The 21186-nt window shown below is 44.3% G+C and overlaps 1 protein-coding gene across 1 annotated transcript in view; it reads left to right on the top strand.

Annotated features, from left to right (window-relative positions):
* The window catches only part of LOC117754793 (unconventional myosin-Ib-like), a 58833-nt gene that overhangs the window by 32483 nt on the left and 5164 nt on the right, over positions 1-21186 (top strand). Inside the window, 19 exon segments of the mRNA XM_034574039.1 lie at positions 551-614; positions 2911-3009; positions 4381-4484; positions 6398-6545; positions 7401-7519; positions 8083-8169; positions 8297-8362; positions 12468-12572; positions 14685-14747; positions 14916-15116; positions 15233-15459; positions 15773-15973; positions 16851-16944; positions 17847-17996; positions 18110-18178; positions 18275-18361; positions 18755-18841; positions 19879-19965; positions 20860-20946. Of these exon segments, the coding sequence (XP_034429930.1) occupies positions 551-614; positions 2911-3009; positions 4381-4484; positions 6398-6545; positions 7401-7519; positions 8083-8169; positions 8297-8362; positions 12468-12572; positions 14685-14747; positions 14916-15116; positions 15233-15459; positions 15773-15973; positions 16851-16944; positions 17847-17996; positions 18110-18178; positions 18275-18361; positions 18755-18841; positions 19879-19965; positions 20860-20946 (2145 nt within the window).

Genomic DNA, 21186 nt, shown 5'->3' with positions numbered 1-21186 from the left:
ACACCAGTTCATCAGCGCTCCATCAGTTTATCAGAAAACTATAAATCAAACTGTCACTTCATTTTGCTGAGTGCAGAGGGCTTATTGAGTTTGGCTGGAGCCCTCTTACCAGAAGAGCTTGGCCTGTGCTGAGGACCCGTCTGCTATTAATATTTCAGATGAGGGGGGTGAAGAAAAAAAATCAAACACACTGGGCTCTCTGTTCAAACTTTCAAATTTCAGACGGAGCGAGGGGAGGGGGCCTGACATGGTTGGTTTGAGGCCTCTAGTAGGGAGATATTGGTGGGGAGGGGGCTGTTATGCTTCTGACCAGCAACACGTGCTGTCGCTGTATGAACGGGTTTGTGCAGCGGTCGTCACTGCGAACGGAACCGAACTCATGAGCTGTGTTAGAGACCCAGTTCATTGTCCTGCTCTTTGATGCACGTAGCTGTAAGCTGACTCACAAAGTGTTTCCAAAAGCAAAGACACTGGCTGAAAAGACAGATTATATATTTGAATTAAATGCAGTGTAATTTTCAGCTGTGCCTCCTTGTGCTCTGATCCACAGGGAAAGTACATGGACATTGAGTTTGACTTCAAGGGAGATCCTCTGGGTGGAGTCATCAGCAACTGTGAGTATTGAAATGAAAAGGCCTTTTAGAATAAAAGGTAAATGCATGGTGCAGGTTATGGTACATACATGACATCCTGCGTTATCCTAATCATATCATTATAATTCTGCTTTGCCCCGTCCTACATCAACCTGATAATTATGCTGTCTCCCAGCAACACAGTTAATTTAGTTAAACATCCAAGCATCAGGTATCCCAGTCTGAAGATGGCTTGTTACTGACACTATATAGATACTACAATATACTATAATTGTATTTCATAATTATCTATTTGTGGAAGAAGCATAGTGCACTTTTAAAAAATCAATGTATTTTCCGTTTCTGTTGTTAAACTCTGTTGTGAATTCATTATCAAATCAATTTTACATGTAGCGCAAACATTACACACCACACATTACAACGGGGGTTTATTTTACGATCTGTACATCATATGATGCCTCTGTCCCGAGACAGGAAGTCACAAACTTCCCCTAAAAATACTACTCAACTGGGAAACATGTTATTAATCTCTGTAAGAGGGAGGAATCATCTCCAGTAAAGACTGGGACTTTATTGGAAAGTACATATTTGATTATGATACTGCAGATAATTAGCAAACACTCACACAGTTCTTCATTTTATTAAAGCCCTCAAGACTCATTTTATTTCCCTGATTAAAACCAGCTTTCACATTCTCAGCCTGGACCTGAGGCAGCTCTCAACACAGTCCTCCTCTCCCCAGCTCTTTTCTCTGTTTTGGTTTGATCTCGCCTCTGTTCACATTGTTGTGTCTGTGCTGGCTCCTCCGCCAGAGGTCACAGAAACAAAGAGAGGAGCTGATGGCGGCGACACAAATAAACCTCTGTGCGTTGGCCTGAGTCAGCCCGACACAAGGGGCTGTCTGTGAAGAAGAAGAAGAAGCAGCGTCATGTGACTGCCTCACACAGCTGGCTGGATGGACAGATGGATGAGGTTGTCCTGGATGGATTCCTCCTCACTTCTCAGCTCATTATTTCCATTCTAGCTGTACATCCTTAGAGTCCTCAGACCTTCCTACGACAAAATATCTCTCTAAAGTCAAATCTCAGTAGCTCTGGTAACTATAAGACATTTTTGGCAGCCTCACAGCTGAAGCCCTTTAGTCAAAACACAACAGGATATTGTCCCCACATTGACACTTTAATGTGTGTTTGCTTATCTGAAGCAGAGAGAACATGTTGTGAACTGAGCACGCAATGAATGCCGTCCCAGATGCTTCCCTTCTAAAAACCGTGGCCCTGAAGAAACGAATGCAAGATGACTGAACGGTTTGGTTGGACATGAGGTGTAAGGTTACTCTAGCCCCCTTCAGGAAGACAATAATCTGAGTCCCACCTCTCGGGCTTTTGACAGAATGGTGTCAAAACACAAACTATCTACATTTAGGGAAGAAGGAGATAAAGGAAACGGCTGCTCAGAGGTATTTTCCTTTTCCCTCGGAGTCTTTGATCACGGCTCTGCACTGCAGCTGTCAGCCACTCAGTCATGGATGTTGTATTATTGATGCATTTGCTCTTATAGAGCCACTTCTGTGATTCATGGCCGGTGGGTGTCACAGATTCACATTAATCCACCTCTACCTCTGACAACCTGAGGTCTCTGTCGAGGGCCCTCTGGTTAGGTGCTCGCGGGGCAGCCACAGATACTGTGGGGTGCTTCTGTCCTCTCAGCACCCACCCGTCGCTGAGTCAGTCTAAAAGATTGACAGCCGGCTTGGAATGGGATCCTGGTTTTAATGGAGGTTCGTGTGGATATTATTCCTAAAATGTTCACTTTGACTACAAAGTCTCCCAAAATAAGACGGATTCAAACCAGACGAACTGAAAAGCTGGTATCCAGTCAGGCTGGCAGGGAAGATCTCAAGTGGCCTCAGATGCTGCAGAGCTCCGCAGTAGGTCTTTAATTAAATTATACTCAGCCTAATGCGGTGAGTGGCTGATGGGTCCCCTTTTAATCAGGTACTGTTGCACTTGGTCGGTAGCCCGGGAGAAAAGGGCTGACGTTTGGTATCCATGTGTGGTTTATTCTCTGGGCACTTCCTGTGGTGTTTATACACACAACAACGGCCTGGTCACCGTAGCAACTTGAACACATCATCGAAACCCGGTTGAGCTCCATATAGACGCAGGCGAGGCAACTCTTAATACGTGCCGGTCGGCCCCATATCTACCACTGCAGGACACCTCTGTGAAATACTTCCTCCAGAGACTATTTTTAGGAAATGACTTTTGTCTTAATTTGTCATCGTTCCCTTTTTGTTTGTTCTTTACTCTTTTAGATCTGCTGGAGAAGTCCCGTGTGGTGAAACAGCCACGAGGAGAGAGGAACTTCCACGTCTTTTATCAGCTCTTGTCTGGAGCCTCCGACGAATCACTCAGTACGTCGCACGAATGCTGAAAATGGGATTTAGGCTACATCCGCACTACTACATTTTCATTTGACACTACTCCGGAGTTTTAGAGCAGCAGAAACTGAACATTTTGCAAACTGAGATGTTCGGAAATGATGACGTAGACACAACAGCTGCTAATTGGGTCTTTCCTGATTCGTCAGCCTCCACATCATGACCCTACTCCGGTAGAAAACTGCGCTAGCCTCGACTACCAGTGTAGTGTTGCTGCTTTGTCAACAGCTTTTGTGCAGTTAAATTCTGCATTTTACAATTTTACTGTAATCTGGATGTAGCCTTAAATGGAAGCGTCAGTGTATTTTAGATGTTGCAGATGTTGCTTTTTGATCTGAAAAGGAAGTGCAGTTTAAATTGGAAAAAAATGTAAACTCAAATTAACCTTTCTTATCACATCAAATCTCAAACTGGGGTTGTAATATCTGTGGCCTGTTTTTCTAGAATAATTGCGGAGCTCTGTGTACACACGTCTCTGCTCAGAGGAAGTGATGAATCAAACTCCACCGCGGGCAGTTCTGTCCAGAGGAAATTAGACCATTGTTGGACCTTCTGCCACATTGTTTGGATTTAATAACCATCCAGCAGACTGGGATTGGGAAAACATGATCATGGAGTTTGTGTTCCCAAATGTCTTAAGTTTGAATATCACACTTTTAAATTCGTCTTTCCTGTCATCTGGAATCGCCAGCATTCCAGTCCTTTAGTTAACATCTTATGCAATACATTTTTTCAGCAGGGTTTCAGCTGCACAAACACATGGCTTATACATTAATGACCCAGCCTTCCTGCCTCACAAACACTCCAGAGAACAAAGAGCGCAGAACCTGTTCCCTCTATTTGCCTTTCCGCGGACAGAGGGCATTGTTTTATGTCCTGAACGCAGGAGAACAATATAATGGTCATTGACTTCAGAGCGCACGCATCACAGGGGCTTGATTTAGCTGTAGTTAATGCGAAGGCTAATGAAATCTGACACATGCTCCCACGAGAGGAATAGATTTCTTTGCTACAAGATAGGAGGGCTTTTAAGAGGGCTATTTGATCTCCCAGAATAATGTTCGCGGCAGTAACTCGGCGTGTGCACGCACTGTGTAGAAGTCGTGTCTGCAGCCTGTAGGTCGGATGAATTTGTTTGTAAGGCAGTGGTGTCACCCATTTAAATTTTGCACCATCTAGTTCAGTGCTGCACAAGCTTTATCATAAGACTGTGTTTTTTTTATATCAGGCACCTCCCAGGTGTGTTACTTGCATTTAATGTAAGTCAGGCCTCATTTGTCTTTTGACAAGCCGCTTTAAACGAGCATACTTTGAATAGCAAACCGCATGCTTTGTGTGTCACAGAGAAGCTGAAGCTGCACCGGGACTTCAGCAAGTACAACTACCTGAGTCTGGACTCGGCTGCGGTCAACGGGCTGGACGATGCGGCCAACTTCCGGACAGTCAAAGTGAGTAGTGCACACACACACGCGTCTGTCTTCATCATGTTACACATTATCCTGATGGAATCTTAGTTTTCTCTAAGATTTTTATCCTCAACAATTCAAGTTTAGTCTCAAGATTTCGACTTTATTCTCGGCATTTCCACTTTATTCTCGAAATACGGAAGAAAACCAAAAGACTGCCTCCTTTTCATTTAGTTTTCTTATGCCTGTACTTTCTGTACTTTCTGCATCATGTGAAGATAATCTAAATCCTGTGCAGAGGGTAGAGTCAGTCGGGCTTCTTATCTCCTGCCCATAACAAACCAACAGTTTGTGTAGATTATGAAAGTTGTGAGAAGGCTCCACTCCAGATTCCCGCCCACCTGTTGCAAAACCAGGGGAACTTTGAACTGAGCCTGAACCTGAAAGTGAAGTTAAACCTGAGCCGACCAGGTTTCTATTGATTTAAGACGTGAAACTCCACACGTGGGCCAGTTAACAAAAATCATTTCAACAATGGTTCAGCTCGTAAACCAGCACAGTGGCAGCAGCAGTAGCAGCTCTGTGTAAAAACCCCAGGAGAAGGGGCAGCTGCTTCCTTTTATTTGAATATGTTGCAGGATCTTGTGTGCATGTGCAGTGACACGACGTTGTGTCCTTACTGATGGTGACACACAGGATGTTGTGTCTGTGAGGCACTATTGTTATCAGTCATGCTGCAGCGTGCTCTACTCCAGTCTGTCACACTCTGCTGTTCACATCCTGCTTTAACCGTATTCCCATACAGCTGCATTTCTCCACCGGAAACACCAGAGCACATCAGCACCAAACAATGAGTCCGTCCATGTGGCCTTCACTGTGACAAGCACTGTAATAAGTTTAATTCCAACAAAGACTAAGGTCATAACAAGTTTGTTTCCACAACACACAAGAAACATTAAGTAAGGGGAGGGTTTATAATGTGGTACTCAGCTTTCAGACACGCACCGAACTGAGGGAAATCTCTGGTGGGGATGTGGGTGAGAATGCAAATGAACGCGAGAGGCTCTGAACTTTCACTGCAGTTTCTATGGCCAGCCCCCGAGTAAAAACTGGATACTGTGAGAGTGAGCCCATGTGAGAATACAGCAGGAGTTGCCGTGTTGCAACTGTGTCGATTTATATTTCTAACACGCGGCACACGCAAAAATACAAAACCCCAAAAAGAATACTAACATCTCAAGATGATCAGGTGTCGTACACTTAGAAGACAAAGATGTCAGCAGAACTTTTGGTGGTGAGGGCCGATTTCAATGTGACGTAAACAAAAACACGTGATCTCTGCAGCAGAATCTCCTGCTGTGTTAGAAGAACTCTGAAGACAGTCTGGACATTCTCCAGAGTTCAAGTCTGAAAACATCCTTAGTTACAATTTCCTTTCGTTTTGGCTCCTCGTTGAATTCAATTAAAAAGATTTTCCACTTTTCTTATTTTTTCTCTTTTGGATATGCTGAATTATGTAAAATTAATATATGCTTAGTTTGGCCTGAACTCCCTTTCAGAAAAATCTCCGTCATAAGAAACTGTCTTGGAGAATTAAAGGTTAAAACACTGTTATCTGGATGAAACAGCTTTTTGAATCCTGCTGCAGATCTCAATCCTCTCTGCTCCAGTTTGGAGGTGACGTCTAAAATAAGATTGCAGAAGACATTTGTGTTGGAAATGTAGGAACTCATTTTTCACATCCATTTTCACGATAACACTTGTTCCAGTGCTGGCAGGCTGCAACAATAATATTTCAGTCTTTGTGAATTGGTGTTTGCACAGTCACACACTGTCACATTAAACTGCATTTACAGCTTCGTTCCCACAGAAATGTAACGATATTAGTTGATTTATGACTCTCTCTCTCTCTCTCTCTCTCCCCATCTTCGCCCTCCCCATGTCCGTCCCCCCAGAATGCCATGCAGATTGTGGGGTTCATGGAGGACGAGGTGCAGTCGGTGATGGAGCTGGTGGCCGCCGTGCTGAAGCTCGGCAACATCGAGTTCAAGCCGGACTCGCGCAGCAACGGCAGCGACGAGAGCCGCATCAAAGACAAAAACGGTGGGTTGACAGATGAACAAACAGGAAAGGCAGGGAATCTTCTTCTTCACTTGTTTGAAACCTCCAGTTTATTGATTCTGCTGGACGGTGTAGCTGGTTACAATTAGATCAATATCACACACGTTGATTAAATGGATTTGTTCTCTTGTGTTTTCACACTGAGAATTTTCTGTTTTGAATTTTTACACTGTTTCCATAACTCCAACATACACATCTGCCCCCTATTGGCTGCTTTACTCCGTTTCCAATCTTTGTTTTAATAGTTTGCGTGACAGGAGCCGTGTGTGTGTTTTCACTCCCGCAGCTGTTTTCTTTCAGCAAATATCCCATTTACAGTCGTCCATCCATGACAGAGGCTCGATCCATCTTACTGCCACTGCGGCCATATGAATCAAAGACCGGATTATTGCGACCATATTGCAATATGCTGCTCTTATCTGAGCCATGTTTTCAGAACTACTTTTAAGCATCCATATCTACAGGCATGACTGTATCATTAGAGCCATATAGAAGTACAATAAGCTTGATGTTTTCATATTGCTCTTGAAATGTTCTTATATAGGAACATTTTGTGAGATGAGAAGAATGAGAGAATGTTTTGATGTTTAGTTTTCAGCAAGAGGTTTGAAATTACAGCATAGCAACAGTAAAACATCAGGTTACCACCCTCAACAAAAACAGGCGAGGAAATTACAGTGGAGAATGCAAGTGGTGATTTAAATCCTCAAAAGCATGTCTGAGCATAAACTTAACCTAATCTGAGAAGGAAGTGGCTGACGGGCAAGTTGACATCTTCTTTGTGAAACCACCCTGATCGTTTATTGACTGTGTGTTTTACCCTCGTCCACTTTGCAGATTTGAAGGAGATGTGCGAGCTGCTGGGGATCGAACAGTCGGTGCTCGAGAGGGCGTTCAGCTACCGTACAGTAGAGGCTAAGCTGGAGAAAGTCTCAACCACCCTGAACGTGGCCCAGGTCAGAGGAAACTGTTACAAAACTGCCTAGCACCAGTCATACCACTGCATTTTCCTGCCCTACTTGTATTGACATTAACACACACTCACACACACACACACTCTCTCATAAAAAGATAATGGGCCATTTCTTCCCCTTGACTTGCTCCACTGGCTGCCGACTCTGATCCAAGTCAATGCCACGTGAAAACCTCTCCATTATACATGAGCAATAATCCTCCTGGAAATTCAAATGTAGGTCATATTTTTTAGAGGTTAGCGAGTTCACTCACACTGCTCCTGTAACACGGATGCGCCAAACACGGGTCACTGTGTCCAAAAGCATAAACCGAAAAAAGGTTCAGAGAATTAGCCTGACCTCAGAATAATGATACCAGCCGGCCTGGGTTAGTCGTTTTACTTTTTTAGTGTTGTGTACTTTTAATGTTCTGTATGTGTCCACATTTTCCCTGAGAGAGGCTGAGGTTCATAGGATTTTATCAAAAGATGTTTCGGTTCTGCAGAATTGGAGTTACAATCAATTAATCGTCACCTTCTCACCAACGATGTGTTATTTATTAACAGGCCTACTACGCCAGAGACGCCCTTGCCAAAAACCTCTACAGCCGTCTGTTTAGTTGGCTCGTTACTAGGATCAATGAGAGCATTAAAGTAAGTAATGCTTTATTTTTTTTATTTCACTCAATTGAATCAATTATTGTACGTTTTCATGCCCTGAACTGGCAGAACACCTCTGTTGCTCTGTATTTCTAATATTGACAATATTGTCTCCCTGCAGGCACAAGGTAAAACTCGACACAAGGTCATGGGTGTGCTGGACATCTATGGCTTTGAGATATTTGAGGTAAGCGAAGCAGCAGATTGAACTCACTCCTCTTGTTCTGATCAGCCACAAGGACAGAATCTGACCACACAGGCGTTGTATTGCATTTCAAAAGGATTTTTGCCCCCGGGCAGAATGCGTGTGTGGGTGTTTTGGTGCCTGTGAGAAGCTTATCAACGATAACTGAGGCTTGATAAAAAACCCACATTCAGATGCGATCAGTTCGGCTCTATTGCTCCCAGGGGTGAAATGTTTTTTTTTTTTTTTTGCGCCAAGGTGATTTCGACACTGAAATCAGAAAAATGGCCACAACATCAATGCAGTGCTCCGTGCACAGGAAACACACATCCTCAAAAAATCTGATTTATTTATCACAGTGACCATGTTTTCATTCACACCAATATTCCAACTTATGACCTTATTCATAATAAGTAACTTTTTTGATGATTTTTACATAATAGAACATTACATTCATTCACAACGCATTTACTCTGGTTATGACTCATGTCATTAAAAACACCGTCATGTCCGACACTATTCCACCAGTTTTAAAACCCCAACCTGAAATTGTTTAATGTCCGATGCTACCATTTTGGGTGAGTTGGTAATTGCTGTATTTCGCGAAATGTAGAGAAAATTCGAATGGGATGTTATGTACGTATTAAGATGTCATTATTGCTTGTTCAGAGTATGCACACGGTTGGGTTAAGGGAATCAGAAAATGCTGTTTACGTGGCAGCATCTTATTCAGAGTATTGGAATGTTCGTGTCCATTTAAACGTTGTCCTTGTCAAAGGTCAACAAAATGTGTTTTATCAGCGTGCATGTAAATATTTGCTTGCAAACACCAGTGCCAGACAATTTCAATGCTCTGTACAGTTAAAGTGAAACAGCGTAAAATGTCCCTTGCATTGTTGCCTGATGCTTCCAGCCCCCCCACACCACCCCCATATGTTCTTGTCTTTCTCATGTCCCTGCCTGTTCACCCCACTCACTCTCAAGTCCTTCCTCTCCCTCTGACTGTTGTGTTGTATCTGGGTCACCAGGATGGAGTAAGTAACACCTGCACCGGCCTGTGTGCTGTGCCAGTGTGCATGCCGTGATCTCAACCTCCTCTCCCCCTTAATTCAGCGCCGCATCCTAATTCAGATAATTCTAGTGCTTCTCGTGTGCAGCCACAGCCACATGACGGAAATGCTAAAGAAGCCTTTGCATCGTTTGGGTCATGATACACTCCGCTGCCACTTTATTCAGTAAACCTACCAAAAACGAATGCAGTCTAATACAAAAGAGCTGAACAGCGTGGTTCCAGAAGTAAAAATCCCATTTATTTTCTCAATAAAAGATTTTCCTTATCAGCCATAATATCTTAACCATCCGAGGTAGACTCACCACAAGCTATGAGATTGTGCGACAATGTTAAATGCTCCTGTAGACGTCCGTATGATATCCACTGCATTGGAAAAACAAAACATGTGGACGTCTCTGATTGGTGGAACCATTGACATGTTTACCACAACCATTAAAAATCCTATTGCTCTGTAGCTCTGCCATATACCCTCCATTACTGAAGGAGTCTGTATTATAACACTGTAACAATCTGATTATTTCGGAAGCTACAGTTTTTGCTTCTGCAGAATCGTATACTACATTTAGTAGTTTGTTCATGTTGGGCTGTTGTACAGGACTGCATTACTTTTAACTAGATGCGCTGAATAAAGTGGCAACTAAATGTATTGAATTTGAGTGTCTACACCATTTTGGGATTTATGCTCGTATACTTTATCTTTCTGAGGGTAAGATTGTTAAGAGATTGATGTCACTCTCAAGTCGTCCCCTTGTGGCCCCCTAACTAAGTTCAGCACAAAGAGCAGGAGCCCAGGCAAACTGCTAATCTCTGCCCTACGGTAAAACGGAACATTTCTTAGTTGGCAGCGGTAACTGGAGTCTCTTCACTGCCAGGAGGCCGCAAGGGAGTTACTGCTCCCGGCCAAGAAGGAGTCCAGCTTGTACAGTTAACTGTCATAAAAGTATAACACGTCTGTTTTTACGCTTCAGTTTGTGTAGTTACTACGATGTAAAGGTTTACTTTGTAGTTTTAAGTTAAAAGTGTCTTAGCTGCGGCTTAACTTTTAATGTACAGACCTGAGAGTTGTATCAATCTTTTCTCTTAACTCTCTAAAAGAAAAAGTTTAAGCATATTAGCCAGTGTTGAACTCTTCCTTTAACAGATACAGGTTAGGTTAGATTTTCAATGTTTTAGTCGTCTTCAGGTATAAATTTACCTCGTGAAAATTGGTGCATGGCAACTTTATTATCTTGGAATTTCCCCCGTAAAAGACATGGAATGTTTAGCATTAGAAATACAAAAGAGATTTAAATAACATCTGCTAAACATTTAAAGTCAGTGCTTCCCGTAACTATTTCCCCTCCTGAAAATACTGTTTTTATCACATAATATTAAATGAAGGTACTGTCCACTTCCTTGAGGCAAGTAAAGGAACACCTGAGTAATGAGCCCATTGATTTTTTTTTTTTTCTTTTCTTCCTCCTCCTCCCCTGCTATAAACCGCTTGTCATAAAACACTAGATTTGCAGCTGAAATATTTTAGAGTTACAGTAGAAGTACTGTCATATTTCAGCCTGGTGTCTGCTGCCACTTGGGTGTAAACATGCATGTGTGTGTGCGTGTGTGTGTGTGTACATGGTAAATACGACCTTTCGGTTTCTCAGTAAAAAGGAAATGGAGTCTTAACATGAATAACCGGTCTCCATGTTGCTGTGTGTCACATAATCCTGGTCACTGAGAAACCGGGCTGCGTCCTTCGCTGAGCTTAACAACTAAACATGCTTCTCTAACTGCCATTGTGAAGAATCAGTTTCAAACTAACCCACACAACAAAGGCCGTCCGCCAGAAGCATGACTCACCGCTCAACGCTCATAACTGACTCGTAACTGAGAAATTCAGAAAGTGGAAAAAAATGGTTGATGCTTTTTAATGGTTAATGTCGTCAATGTTTAATGAAGTCAATGACAGTTTACAGGAAGTTTTTCTGATAAAGGTTTATCATCTAAAGGTGCAAGTTCAGTATTTATCAGTTGTTCACGTCCCAGGTTCATGAAACCTTTCATGATTGCCATCGTGATGAGGCAGCGAATCATTGAAGGGAAAGATAAAGCTGCAGGTTAGAGTTAGTTCAAGATGGATTATTGCTGGTAACCTTTCACATGTAAGACATTTTTACTGGGTAGTGTAGATACTTTTTCTCTCAACATCAGACATTTTACTACACTAATTCACAGCCAAGTTAAATTCCCAGTTCTGAATTTGCAGAGGTGTTGTCCAGTGACCTCAAGTGACCCTTTTCCACCAAGGTCAACCTGGTGCTCGTGCTGTGCTGGAAATTGGGCTGGTTTGAAGCTGGTTCAACTTGGGAACCAGATTAGTTTTCCATGGGCTACAGCCACCACACAGTCACATCATTACATCACTGTAAAAGTCTCTGATTTCCCAGCAACACTAGAACACACTACAAGCACAACATCAACAATGGTGGACCACAGCAATTTGTCTCCTCTACAGACCACTGCTGCTCAGCTTTGGCCTCCAGAATAAAAACTATTCAATTTTCTTTGCCGACTACAGGTGGCGCTAGCTCTGTAGTTGTTTTTTAAAACGGCGATCACAGTATTGGTCCTGTGGGTCACGATAATCCCGCCCCCAGCCCCTGACATAAGCGAGTCTTTCTTCGAGACAAGTGACAAATTAGGCCCCAGCTCCAAACTGGCCCTTGAACTGCCTTGGTGGAAAAGGGGTAATTGTGGATCTAGTTCTTAGTATAAACTTCATTCCTGCACTGGATCTGATCATTTTTAATCAAGCAAAATGTGTCAAAACTCAGAGTAGGCTGTTCTCATCTCATCTATACGTGTTATTAAGTATTACTACGTATTATTGAGGAAAAGGTTCAGAGTTAAAATGGTTAAAAAAAAAAGCTTTTTCTTCAACATTGACCCTTTTATTGATTATAACATAAAATTAACTTGAGCTAAGGCACCTTTAGGATTCAGTGTTTGAATTGATATCTGGAGGTATTTACATTTGACCTGTTACCGCTTCTACAGGACAACAGCTTTGAGCAGTTCATCATCAACTACTGCAACGAGAAGCTGCAGCAGATCTTCATCGAGCTGACCCTGCGTGAGGAGCAGGAGGAGTACATCAGAGAGGCGAGTTTACACACACACACACACACACACACACACACACACACACACACACACACACACACACACACTTGGATAAATGACCTATCAAGCCCAGCCTGTGGCCCCGGTCGCCCTCTCTCACCTGCAGCTGTACATTTACATTGTTCAACATGTCAGCGGCCAATTTGTTTGTTTGTCCCACAGCAACATGTCAACCTGGTCACGTCACTCATCTCTTGAACCTCGCGTGTTATTTCAGCTCAATCTGAATTCTTGCCCTTGACCCTGATGCATTAACTGCTTCATTTATGTCTCCGTCGTCCGTCACCCTCTCCGTTTACTCTCTGCCCGTCTCCCCTCGGCCGACTCTCTGGGAAGGAAGTGATCCCTCACTCCAGTGAGAGTAAACACTCCCTGCTGTGGGCCTTTAAGCTCTGTTTGTTTTCAAAGCTCTACGGATGTGAGCGCTGACCTCCACCCCCCCCCCCCCCCCCCCCTCCCTCCACAAACTCCTTCCCCCAGCAGCAGCAGCACCACTGCCACCAATGATATTCCACTCCTGGGCTCTGTCCAGTATACTGCATGGGAAAATACCAAAGCACTGGAAAAAATTGGGAGGTCCACCAATCGGGAATTCAGCCAGTCACCCGTCATTTTAGGCCACACCTTCTTTTACTCCCTCCCTCCGCGAAATATCTGTCACATTGCTTACATCAACCGAAGTTATGTTCCCAACCCATTAGGAGCTGTGAATTAGATGTGGGTTGTTCAGGGGCCAGGGGCCTTTTCGACAGAGCAAGATGGAAAATGTTTCCCTGTCCCTCTTCAGAAAGACTTTCTTACTCCGACGATTAGAAGGATGAGGTGGAGACAGAGCAGGAGAGAACTTCTTGGTAGGAATTAGTATCATACCTGCAAGGAAAGATTTGGTTATAAAGACAGATGTATGGACATTTTGCACTAAACGACGGCACTAAAAATATAAAAGAATGCTTAAATTAGGAAAAAGGACTGTAACTTTAAAGGGGGCCCTGCCCATTTCTTTTTTCTCCCCAGGATGTGTTCCCATTAGGGCCCAACTTCCCCTTGTAAATATTAAGTGTTACAGTCTGTGTCTACATGTAGTTTAACCTCAGTTTATGACAAAGTGAAATTTAAGGTTTTGGGGTGAGAGAGACAGTTGCTCCAGACATTTTCCTTATCACATATTTCAGGAAAATGTCAGAGTGAGGCCATGTGAGAATAAAGCAAAAAAATTACCCAACAAGCGAGTTGTTGTGTCTAAAAAGCGACGGACACAAAAGAACAACATCTCTTAGTACAGGTGTGAATGCACTCGGATCAGATCACACCAGACTACTTTTGTAAGTTGTCTGGGAAAACGTGTGTGAAAGCAAATCCGTCCTGGGCCACATATGAAGGACCTGACGTCTTCTGACCCGCTACCATGACCTGAACCTGTTTTCACTCTTATCTGTGCCCATACGCTGATAAGTTTGTGGCCATCGGCAAAATATCAACACTGACCACGACATCATGACCGATACTTTTCTTGAATTGGTGAAATCTTTCTTCACTGCAGCTGCACTAGATTCATTCAGCGCCTCCTGACTCCTCCCTCTCTCGTGCCGACACACACAAACAGTGACATCGGACACAACTGTAATCACAGACTGGGTCAAAACAACATAATTTGGTCTTAACTCACACAAATGGCATACGTGTTAATTTGCATGTAGAGTGGGGAAGTGAGACCACAAGTGGTCACATTACTTTTGGCAGTAAAGTCAGATGCCAGTGTTGATGTGATGGAAATGAAAACACATGATTTCAGCAGAGGAATTTATGCATCATGTCCTTTCTCCTGCATAATCTGCTCAGGCACCAGCCCTCACCTGAATGCTGTTGTTGTTGTGAACGTGTCCGACCTGAACAATCTCCTGCTGCTGAGTTTACTTTATTCAGTGTTTTTTTTTTTTTACCCATCACCAGAACAGAAATACAAAGGAATGTTTTGAGTCTTTCTCCATGTACGTCTTCAGCAACCGTTGGTGTGTAGACGGTCACAACGACTATAATGTTTGTCAACCATATTTCTTGCTCTATCTTAAATTGTCCTATGTTCTGTCGCAGGGCATCGAGTGGACCAATATTGAGTATTTCAACAACGCCGTTATCTGCGACCTCATTGAGAATGTAAGTCCATCTCCTCCTCCTCAGAGACCACACAAACCAGCTCAACATGAATTTATATTATATTCTGACATAATACTAAGAAATATACATCACGAGACGTTTTTAAGTTTTGTTATTAAACATTTAATATGCATGAACCTCTACCTCTTCTCATGTTGTGATGGTCAGAACCAAAACGGCATCTTGGCCATGTTGGATGAGGAGTGCCTGAGGCCTGGGACGGTCACCGACGAGACGTTCCTGGACAAACTGAACACAATCTGTGCTGAGCACCTGCACTTTGAGAGTCGTCTCAGCAAGAATTCAAAGTTTCTCACGGACCACAGCCTGCCTCACAGCTGCTTCCGGATCCAGCACTATGCCGGCAAGGTACTATAAATTATTCTGCGCACAGAACAACAAGACATGTGCAGATAAAATCTACAAGACGTGTGTTGAAGCGCTGAAAGAGAATTGGTGAAAAAAACGTATTTTTTTTTATCAAGGTGCTGTACCGTGCCGAGGGATTCGTCGACAAGAACAACGACCTGTTGTACCGAGACCTCTCACAGGCCATGTACAAGGCAAACCACAAACTCATCAAACAGCTGTTTCCTGAGGGCAACCCTGCCAAAGTCAACCTGAAGAGACCCCTGACTGCTGGGTTCCAGTTCAAAGCATCAGTGGGCACGCTGATGAGGAACCTGCAGACCAAAAACCCAAACTACATACGGTAACCGCTGTCTTTTCTACAGGGGATGTAATCTTGGAGTATTGGCATGTCGTTTGTTATTTGGCCCAATCCAATTGCTTAAAAATAACCCAGCCAATTTGCTTTAATTGCTTAAATCAACATTCTTGAAACTGCTGCTTCTAATGTTGTCTAAAATGAAACAAAACCTCCCAAACCTGTTTGTTAAATGGATGGATGGGTGGGTGGATGGATGGATTCCTCATATCACAGCTTGTCAAAACGAAAGGGTGATATCCGCTCCATACATTATTCCAGCTCTAGTTTGAACAACCCTCTCTTCTTGCTTCCACAGGTGCATCAAGCCCAATGACAAGAAAGCATCCCACATCTTCACCGACTCTCTGGTGCGCCATCAGTTGCGCTACCTGGGCCTGATGGAGAACGTCCGCGTCAGGAGGGCGGGCTACGCCTTCCGCCAGCCCTACGAGCCCTGCCTGGAGCGCTACAAGATGCTCTGCAAGCGCACCTGGCCCCATTGGCTAGGACCCGCCAGGTAACTTCTGAAGCAGTGACTAATGGGGCGGGGGGGCAGGTGAAGAGGGGGATTAAAGAAAGGGGGGGGGGATTGCTGCTGGACACATGCCAGAATAAATCGCTCCAAGGTTTGTGTGAGTGTGGGAACTGAGAATTGCTCCGAGGGGTTTTTAACTAAGGAACTGAGCCCCAGACTGCTCCCAGTGGAGTGACTGTGACCAGCGGTAATAGATTGTAGTTGGAGTGGTCAGCTGGCAGGTGTGACCGTGGAGCCGTGTGAATGTGAAGCAGGTTAGTGCTGGAAAAAGGGCTCGGATGACTTTCCCTGGATTAAAGGCTCAAAAGAGGGGGAAATAATACAGTAAGCTGAATTTAATAACACTTTACCCGACAGAGTGGAATACTTCTACGAGCTTATTGAAAGTATTCTAAATGTGAACACGAGACTTAAAACGTGCTTTATAATTACCGACGGTTGTGCACTTTTATTGCCATCCCACTGTCTGCCATCTTGTCACGTACCAGTTGTTTCACTGCCGGGGAAGAAATGAGCCGTTCCCTCTCTGAACCACAACATGTTGAGACGTTTTAACCTTATCTGTCTCCTCCGTTCCACACCAGCCAGTGTTGCGTGTTTTCCTCCACTGTGCAGGCAAAAGCACTGATTCTTATCCGCTCTGCCACACATCACTATCTTGTTGTTCAGCTATTCCCCTCAGTGCTTTGTGTGGTGCGTTTCATTCTCCTTTAATCATTCCTTCTCCCTCTAACCCGAGCATTCCTCTCTCGCTATCCTCCTCCTTTCCCCGTCGAGTCCAGATCCTCTCGATGTTGCTTTTAAGTTGTGCGCATGTTGTGTGAATTTAGTTTTGGATGACTCCTCTGGCTCTCCACAGGGAAGGAGTGGAGGTGCTGATGAGCGACCTCCCGGTTCCAGCAGAAGAGTTCTCGTTCGGCCGCTCCAAGATCTTCATCAGGAACCCAAGAACGGTACAAAACACACATTTATGCACATTTACCTTGTGTCCCTTGGACTTCTTTACTCCAGCCCGTGCTCAGCACCCTGTTTTCTCACAGTAAGATGTTTGCAAAGCAGGGTGGGCTGTGCTCGGAGCCCCCACTCCGGCAATTAGCATCCAACCACCGCTCTGCAAACACATGGTTTCACTTAGCCGTCCCATCTAACATGGGAAATGAACGTCTTTACTCGGCGCTTGCAGGCTCCTCGACTGTTCGAGCCTGCAGCCATTTGAATAGAGTTCCCCCCCACATCCCCCCCACTCAGCTTTGACCAAACAAAGCTTGGAATAACATGATCTCACACTAAGGGAATTTTTATTTTTCTCCTATAATCGCTTTTTCTATCTGATCAACTTATCTCCCTCATATATCTGCAGCTGTGAAATCACTTGGGTTTAGAGTCTAGTTAAGCAGATCGTGATCAAAGTTTCCAGAAAATATTTAACCGTAGCCCCCCCCCCGAGCTTGTTACGTAGATTTTGAGAAATCGTTGTTATGAGCCATTAAATTGAATTCTGAGTGAGTGACATTAAAACAACCAGGATAGATGCAGATGAAACGAATGGTGCACTGGCTTTACAAGGACAATAAAATGTTGCTCATTCATCACTGATGACCTGAAGTCGTTCTACACAGGTCATTTTTTTTATTATATTACTTAAGGTCTGAGCAGTAAACCGGTGGAAGGACTGCACTTTGTTCTCGATATCACTGAATCAGTATTTGCTTTGATAAAATGTGTTTTTATTGATCTATGACAATGTTAAAAAGATTGTGCACCTTTTCGAATATATATATAATAGACACACACGTCATATAAGTTGTTTCTGTTGTCTCTGTCTTGTTCATTTAATTTTTCTCTCTTCCTGCAGCTCTTCTTCTTGGAGGAGAGGAGGAGGCAATGCCTGCAGGACCTGGCCACGCTCATTCAGAAGATCTACCGTGGCTGGAAGTGCCGCGGCCACTTCCTGCTGCTGAAAAAGAGTCAGATAGTGGTGTCAGCCTGGTACCGCCGATATGCGGTGAGCCCCCCCTGCCGAGGATTCAAAGAAATCCATACACAAAGCAAAATCAACCGATTGGCGTTGATGCATTAGTTTTTTTTTTTTTAATCTTCTCCTTTTCCATCCCACAGCAACAAAAGAAGTACCAGAAGATCAAGAGCGCCACCACAGTGGTGCAGTCCTACACCCGAGGATGGCAGGTGCGCACCTTTCGCTGTTTAGACTGAATTGTAGCGGAGAGCAATGCAGGAACAACATTAAAAAAACGTCTGCTCGCTTGTTATTTTTTCCACCAGGCCCGCAAACTCCTGAGAGAGCTGAAATATCAGAAGAGATGTGTAGAGGCAGTGACCACCATCTCAGCGTTCTGGCACGGCACCCAGGTACTGATGCATTGAAGTGCAGAGGGATATCAGAGAGCGAGGTGTTTGCCTCAGCCGGGGTTTGATGCTGACTTTTATCCGTGTTGAAAAAGGCTCCTCTGGACAACTTAACGGTTTTGCCTTCAGCTCTTGTTTTTCATCATATGCAGCGTTCCTGCCTAATGGCCTCACAGTGTTACAGAAGAAAAATCTATTCTTTAACAAAGCTCTCCTTGATATCATTGCTGCTGGTTCCCTTTAATCCTGCTTCTCTTCCTGATCACACAAACTGCAACTTCTCCTGTTTTTCTTTGTTTCCCTCCCAATCCTCTTTCACCTCCCTTCTTTTATGATGATTCTTTGCCTTCTCACATCCTCAACCCGTCTTTCCTAACGCCCACCGCATCCCACCAGGCTCGGATGGAGCTGAGGCGTCTAAAACAAGAAGTGCGGAATAAACATGCCGTGACAGTAATTTGGGCATACTGGCAGGGAACCAAGGTATTTCCACCCAGCCGTAGTGTGTCGCTGTCCCAGCTGTCTTGTCACCCCCCTGTTCACCGCATCCCATCCCATCCCATCTTCACTTAATAGAGAAGCAGCAGCCGCTCCGAGTGGAACCCGGTCCCTCTGCCGTCCAATGGCCTGATTAATGTGCCTTATTGTTGTTTGTCCTCCTGTTACACGTAGGTTTGACTGGACATGGTTCATTGTTTTTGTCATAAAATTACAGATAAAAAAAAAAACTAGATTTCTAGACAAATAAACACCAAACATATCTTTTTGAACGAGTCACACTCGCATCCTAAAAAGTAGCTCGTGTGTTTTAAAATTCCGTTTTGGTTTGGTGTCTATCCAGTCTGGTGTTTTCATGCCGTCTAATAATTACTTCAGCCACACAGAGCCCACCGTCCACGATTTTTCCCGGCGCTTTTTTAATTCCAGCTCCTGCTGTGAAGCCTAATTTTAATATACTGATGTGCCGACAGCGAAACAGCAGGAAGCTCTTACGCATAAACATCGAATTATTTCAGTATGATGACACTTAAAAAGCCTCAGTGAGTGTAATCGCAGCCACTGTGCAGATTTCATAGTCTGCATTATGTACCATTATCTTATCAGTATATATTCACCTCAGATATTCTTAGTTGTTAATGATCAATACTTTATTTCAAGGTCTCTGTTGATAACGATTAATACTTACTCCTCATGATTCGCTGTCAACGATTATTCTGTCTCGTATGTGAACTTTGTAGCCGGCGAACATGGCGGCTTCTTATTCCTTGGAAGCTACAGATAACACAGAGTGGACTCTCCCATTGTGGCAACATGGCTCCATTTTAAATTAGTCACATGACATGAACATCGCTCATTGTTTTCACGCATGTTGACGTTGCCCGCCGACTGTCTCGTCTCTCGACGTGCTCTGTTGTCTCTCGTCAGTGTTGCTCACCCACTCATTGCCTCTCCTGAGACAATCTCAGTTATGACTGTCACTGAAATTAACCTCCTCCACAACTGCCACTGCTTTTCATCAGGCCCGGAGAGAGCTGCGTCAGCTGAAGGAGGAGGCGAGGAATAAACACGCCGTGTCGGTCATTTGGGCCGGCTGGCAGGGCACCAAGGTATTTGGGAAGCCTGTCGTTTTTTTTTGTTTTTGACTTGCCGTGACTCCGTGACTTGCTGCCTCCGTCAACCCGTTACCAACTCCTCATTCTCCCCAGAAAACCTCATCATATGCATTGTCTACATTGAGAACATATGTAAGGCAGTTTACAGCCATATACCACACACAAGCTGTTGTCCACTGGATGTGGGAGTTAAAGAAGTTGTCTTGCTAACTTGCTGTTATTCTCAAAGACTGTCTTTGCAGCTCTGTCTGCAAAATTGTAATTTTCCTTATGTAAATACTAGTTAGTGACTCACCGTTACGTGGGCAATGCCATCCCATGGAAGATGCAGTCGCACACACACACACACACACACACACACACACACACACACACACACACACACACACACACACACACACACACACACACACACACACACATCAAGGACAGATGTCACTGCACGCCGCCTGCTCTTCCTGCATGACTTCTTCCATCTTGTGTAGCTGCCGCATGTTTACCCTTTGCCTTGCAGTGCTGTTTGTCTTTTAGATGGATCTGTTTGGATTGTGTGAGGTGACCTCTGCTGCCTGAGCTGTGACTTTTGCTCTTCGCCTTTCTTTTTTTTTTTTAAAGCCCCAACTCTGTTTCCCTTCCAGAAGTTTCCCTGAATAACAGTTGATTTGACCTACAGAGCCATATTCCTCTTGCGGAGCCTGGAGCAGTAGAGCTGTACTTTTACAGTCTCTTCATGGTCACACAGCGCTCGTGTGTAGTGTGTACGAGTGTGTTTGTGTTTTGATGCCTGCTGACCTGAGGCAAAAACAGTGTTTCTCTCTCCTTCCTCTATTGTCTCTTGCTTCATTTGTTGCTGCTCTGTTTCTCCTCCCGCCCACCCCCCCTGAACAGGCTCGCAGGGAGCTGCGGAGACTGAAGGAAGAGGCCCGGCGTAAGCACGCTGTCGCTGTGATTTGGGCCTACTGGCAGGGACTCAAGGTACCTACCAGCCCCCGGCGGCACAGCTCCTCACCAAGTCCGCCACCTAATCACCACCCCTGACCCAACGCCTCCTCATCTTGTCCTATCTGTCTTTGCGCTCGTCTTCAGGAAGCCAGTGTCTGCCAAGCCTTGTGATCCCACTCAGTTCATTATCCTGCCGTTGTTTCAAAGGGTTGAGCACAAAGGGACATGAGTAATTATGTGGTAATTGGCCGATGTATTAAAGAAGATTAAGTT

This window comes from Hippoglossus hippoglossus, chromosome 21, assembly GCF_009819705.1.
Source record: "Hippoglossus hippoglossus isolate fHipHip1 chromosome 21, fHipHip1.pri, whole genome shotgun sequence".
Classification (NCBI taxonomy): domain Eukaryota; kingdom Metazoa; phylum Chordata; class Actinopteri; order Pleuronectiformes; family Pleuronectidae; genus Hippoglossus; species Hippoglossus hippoglossus.
The sequence above is the reverse complement of the archived record's forward strand: the minus strand, read 5'-3'. Positions and strand labels throughout refer to the sequence as shown.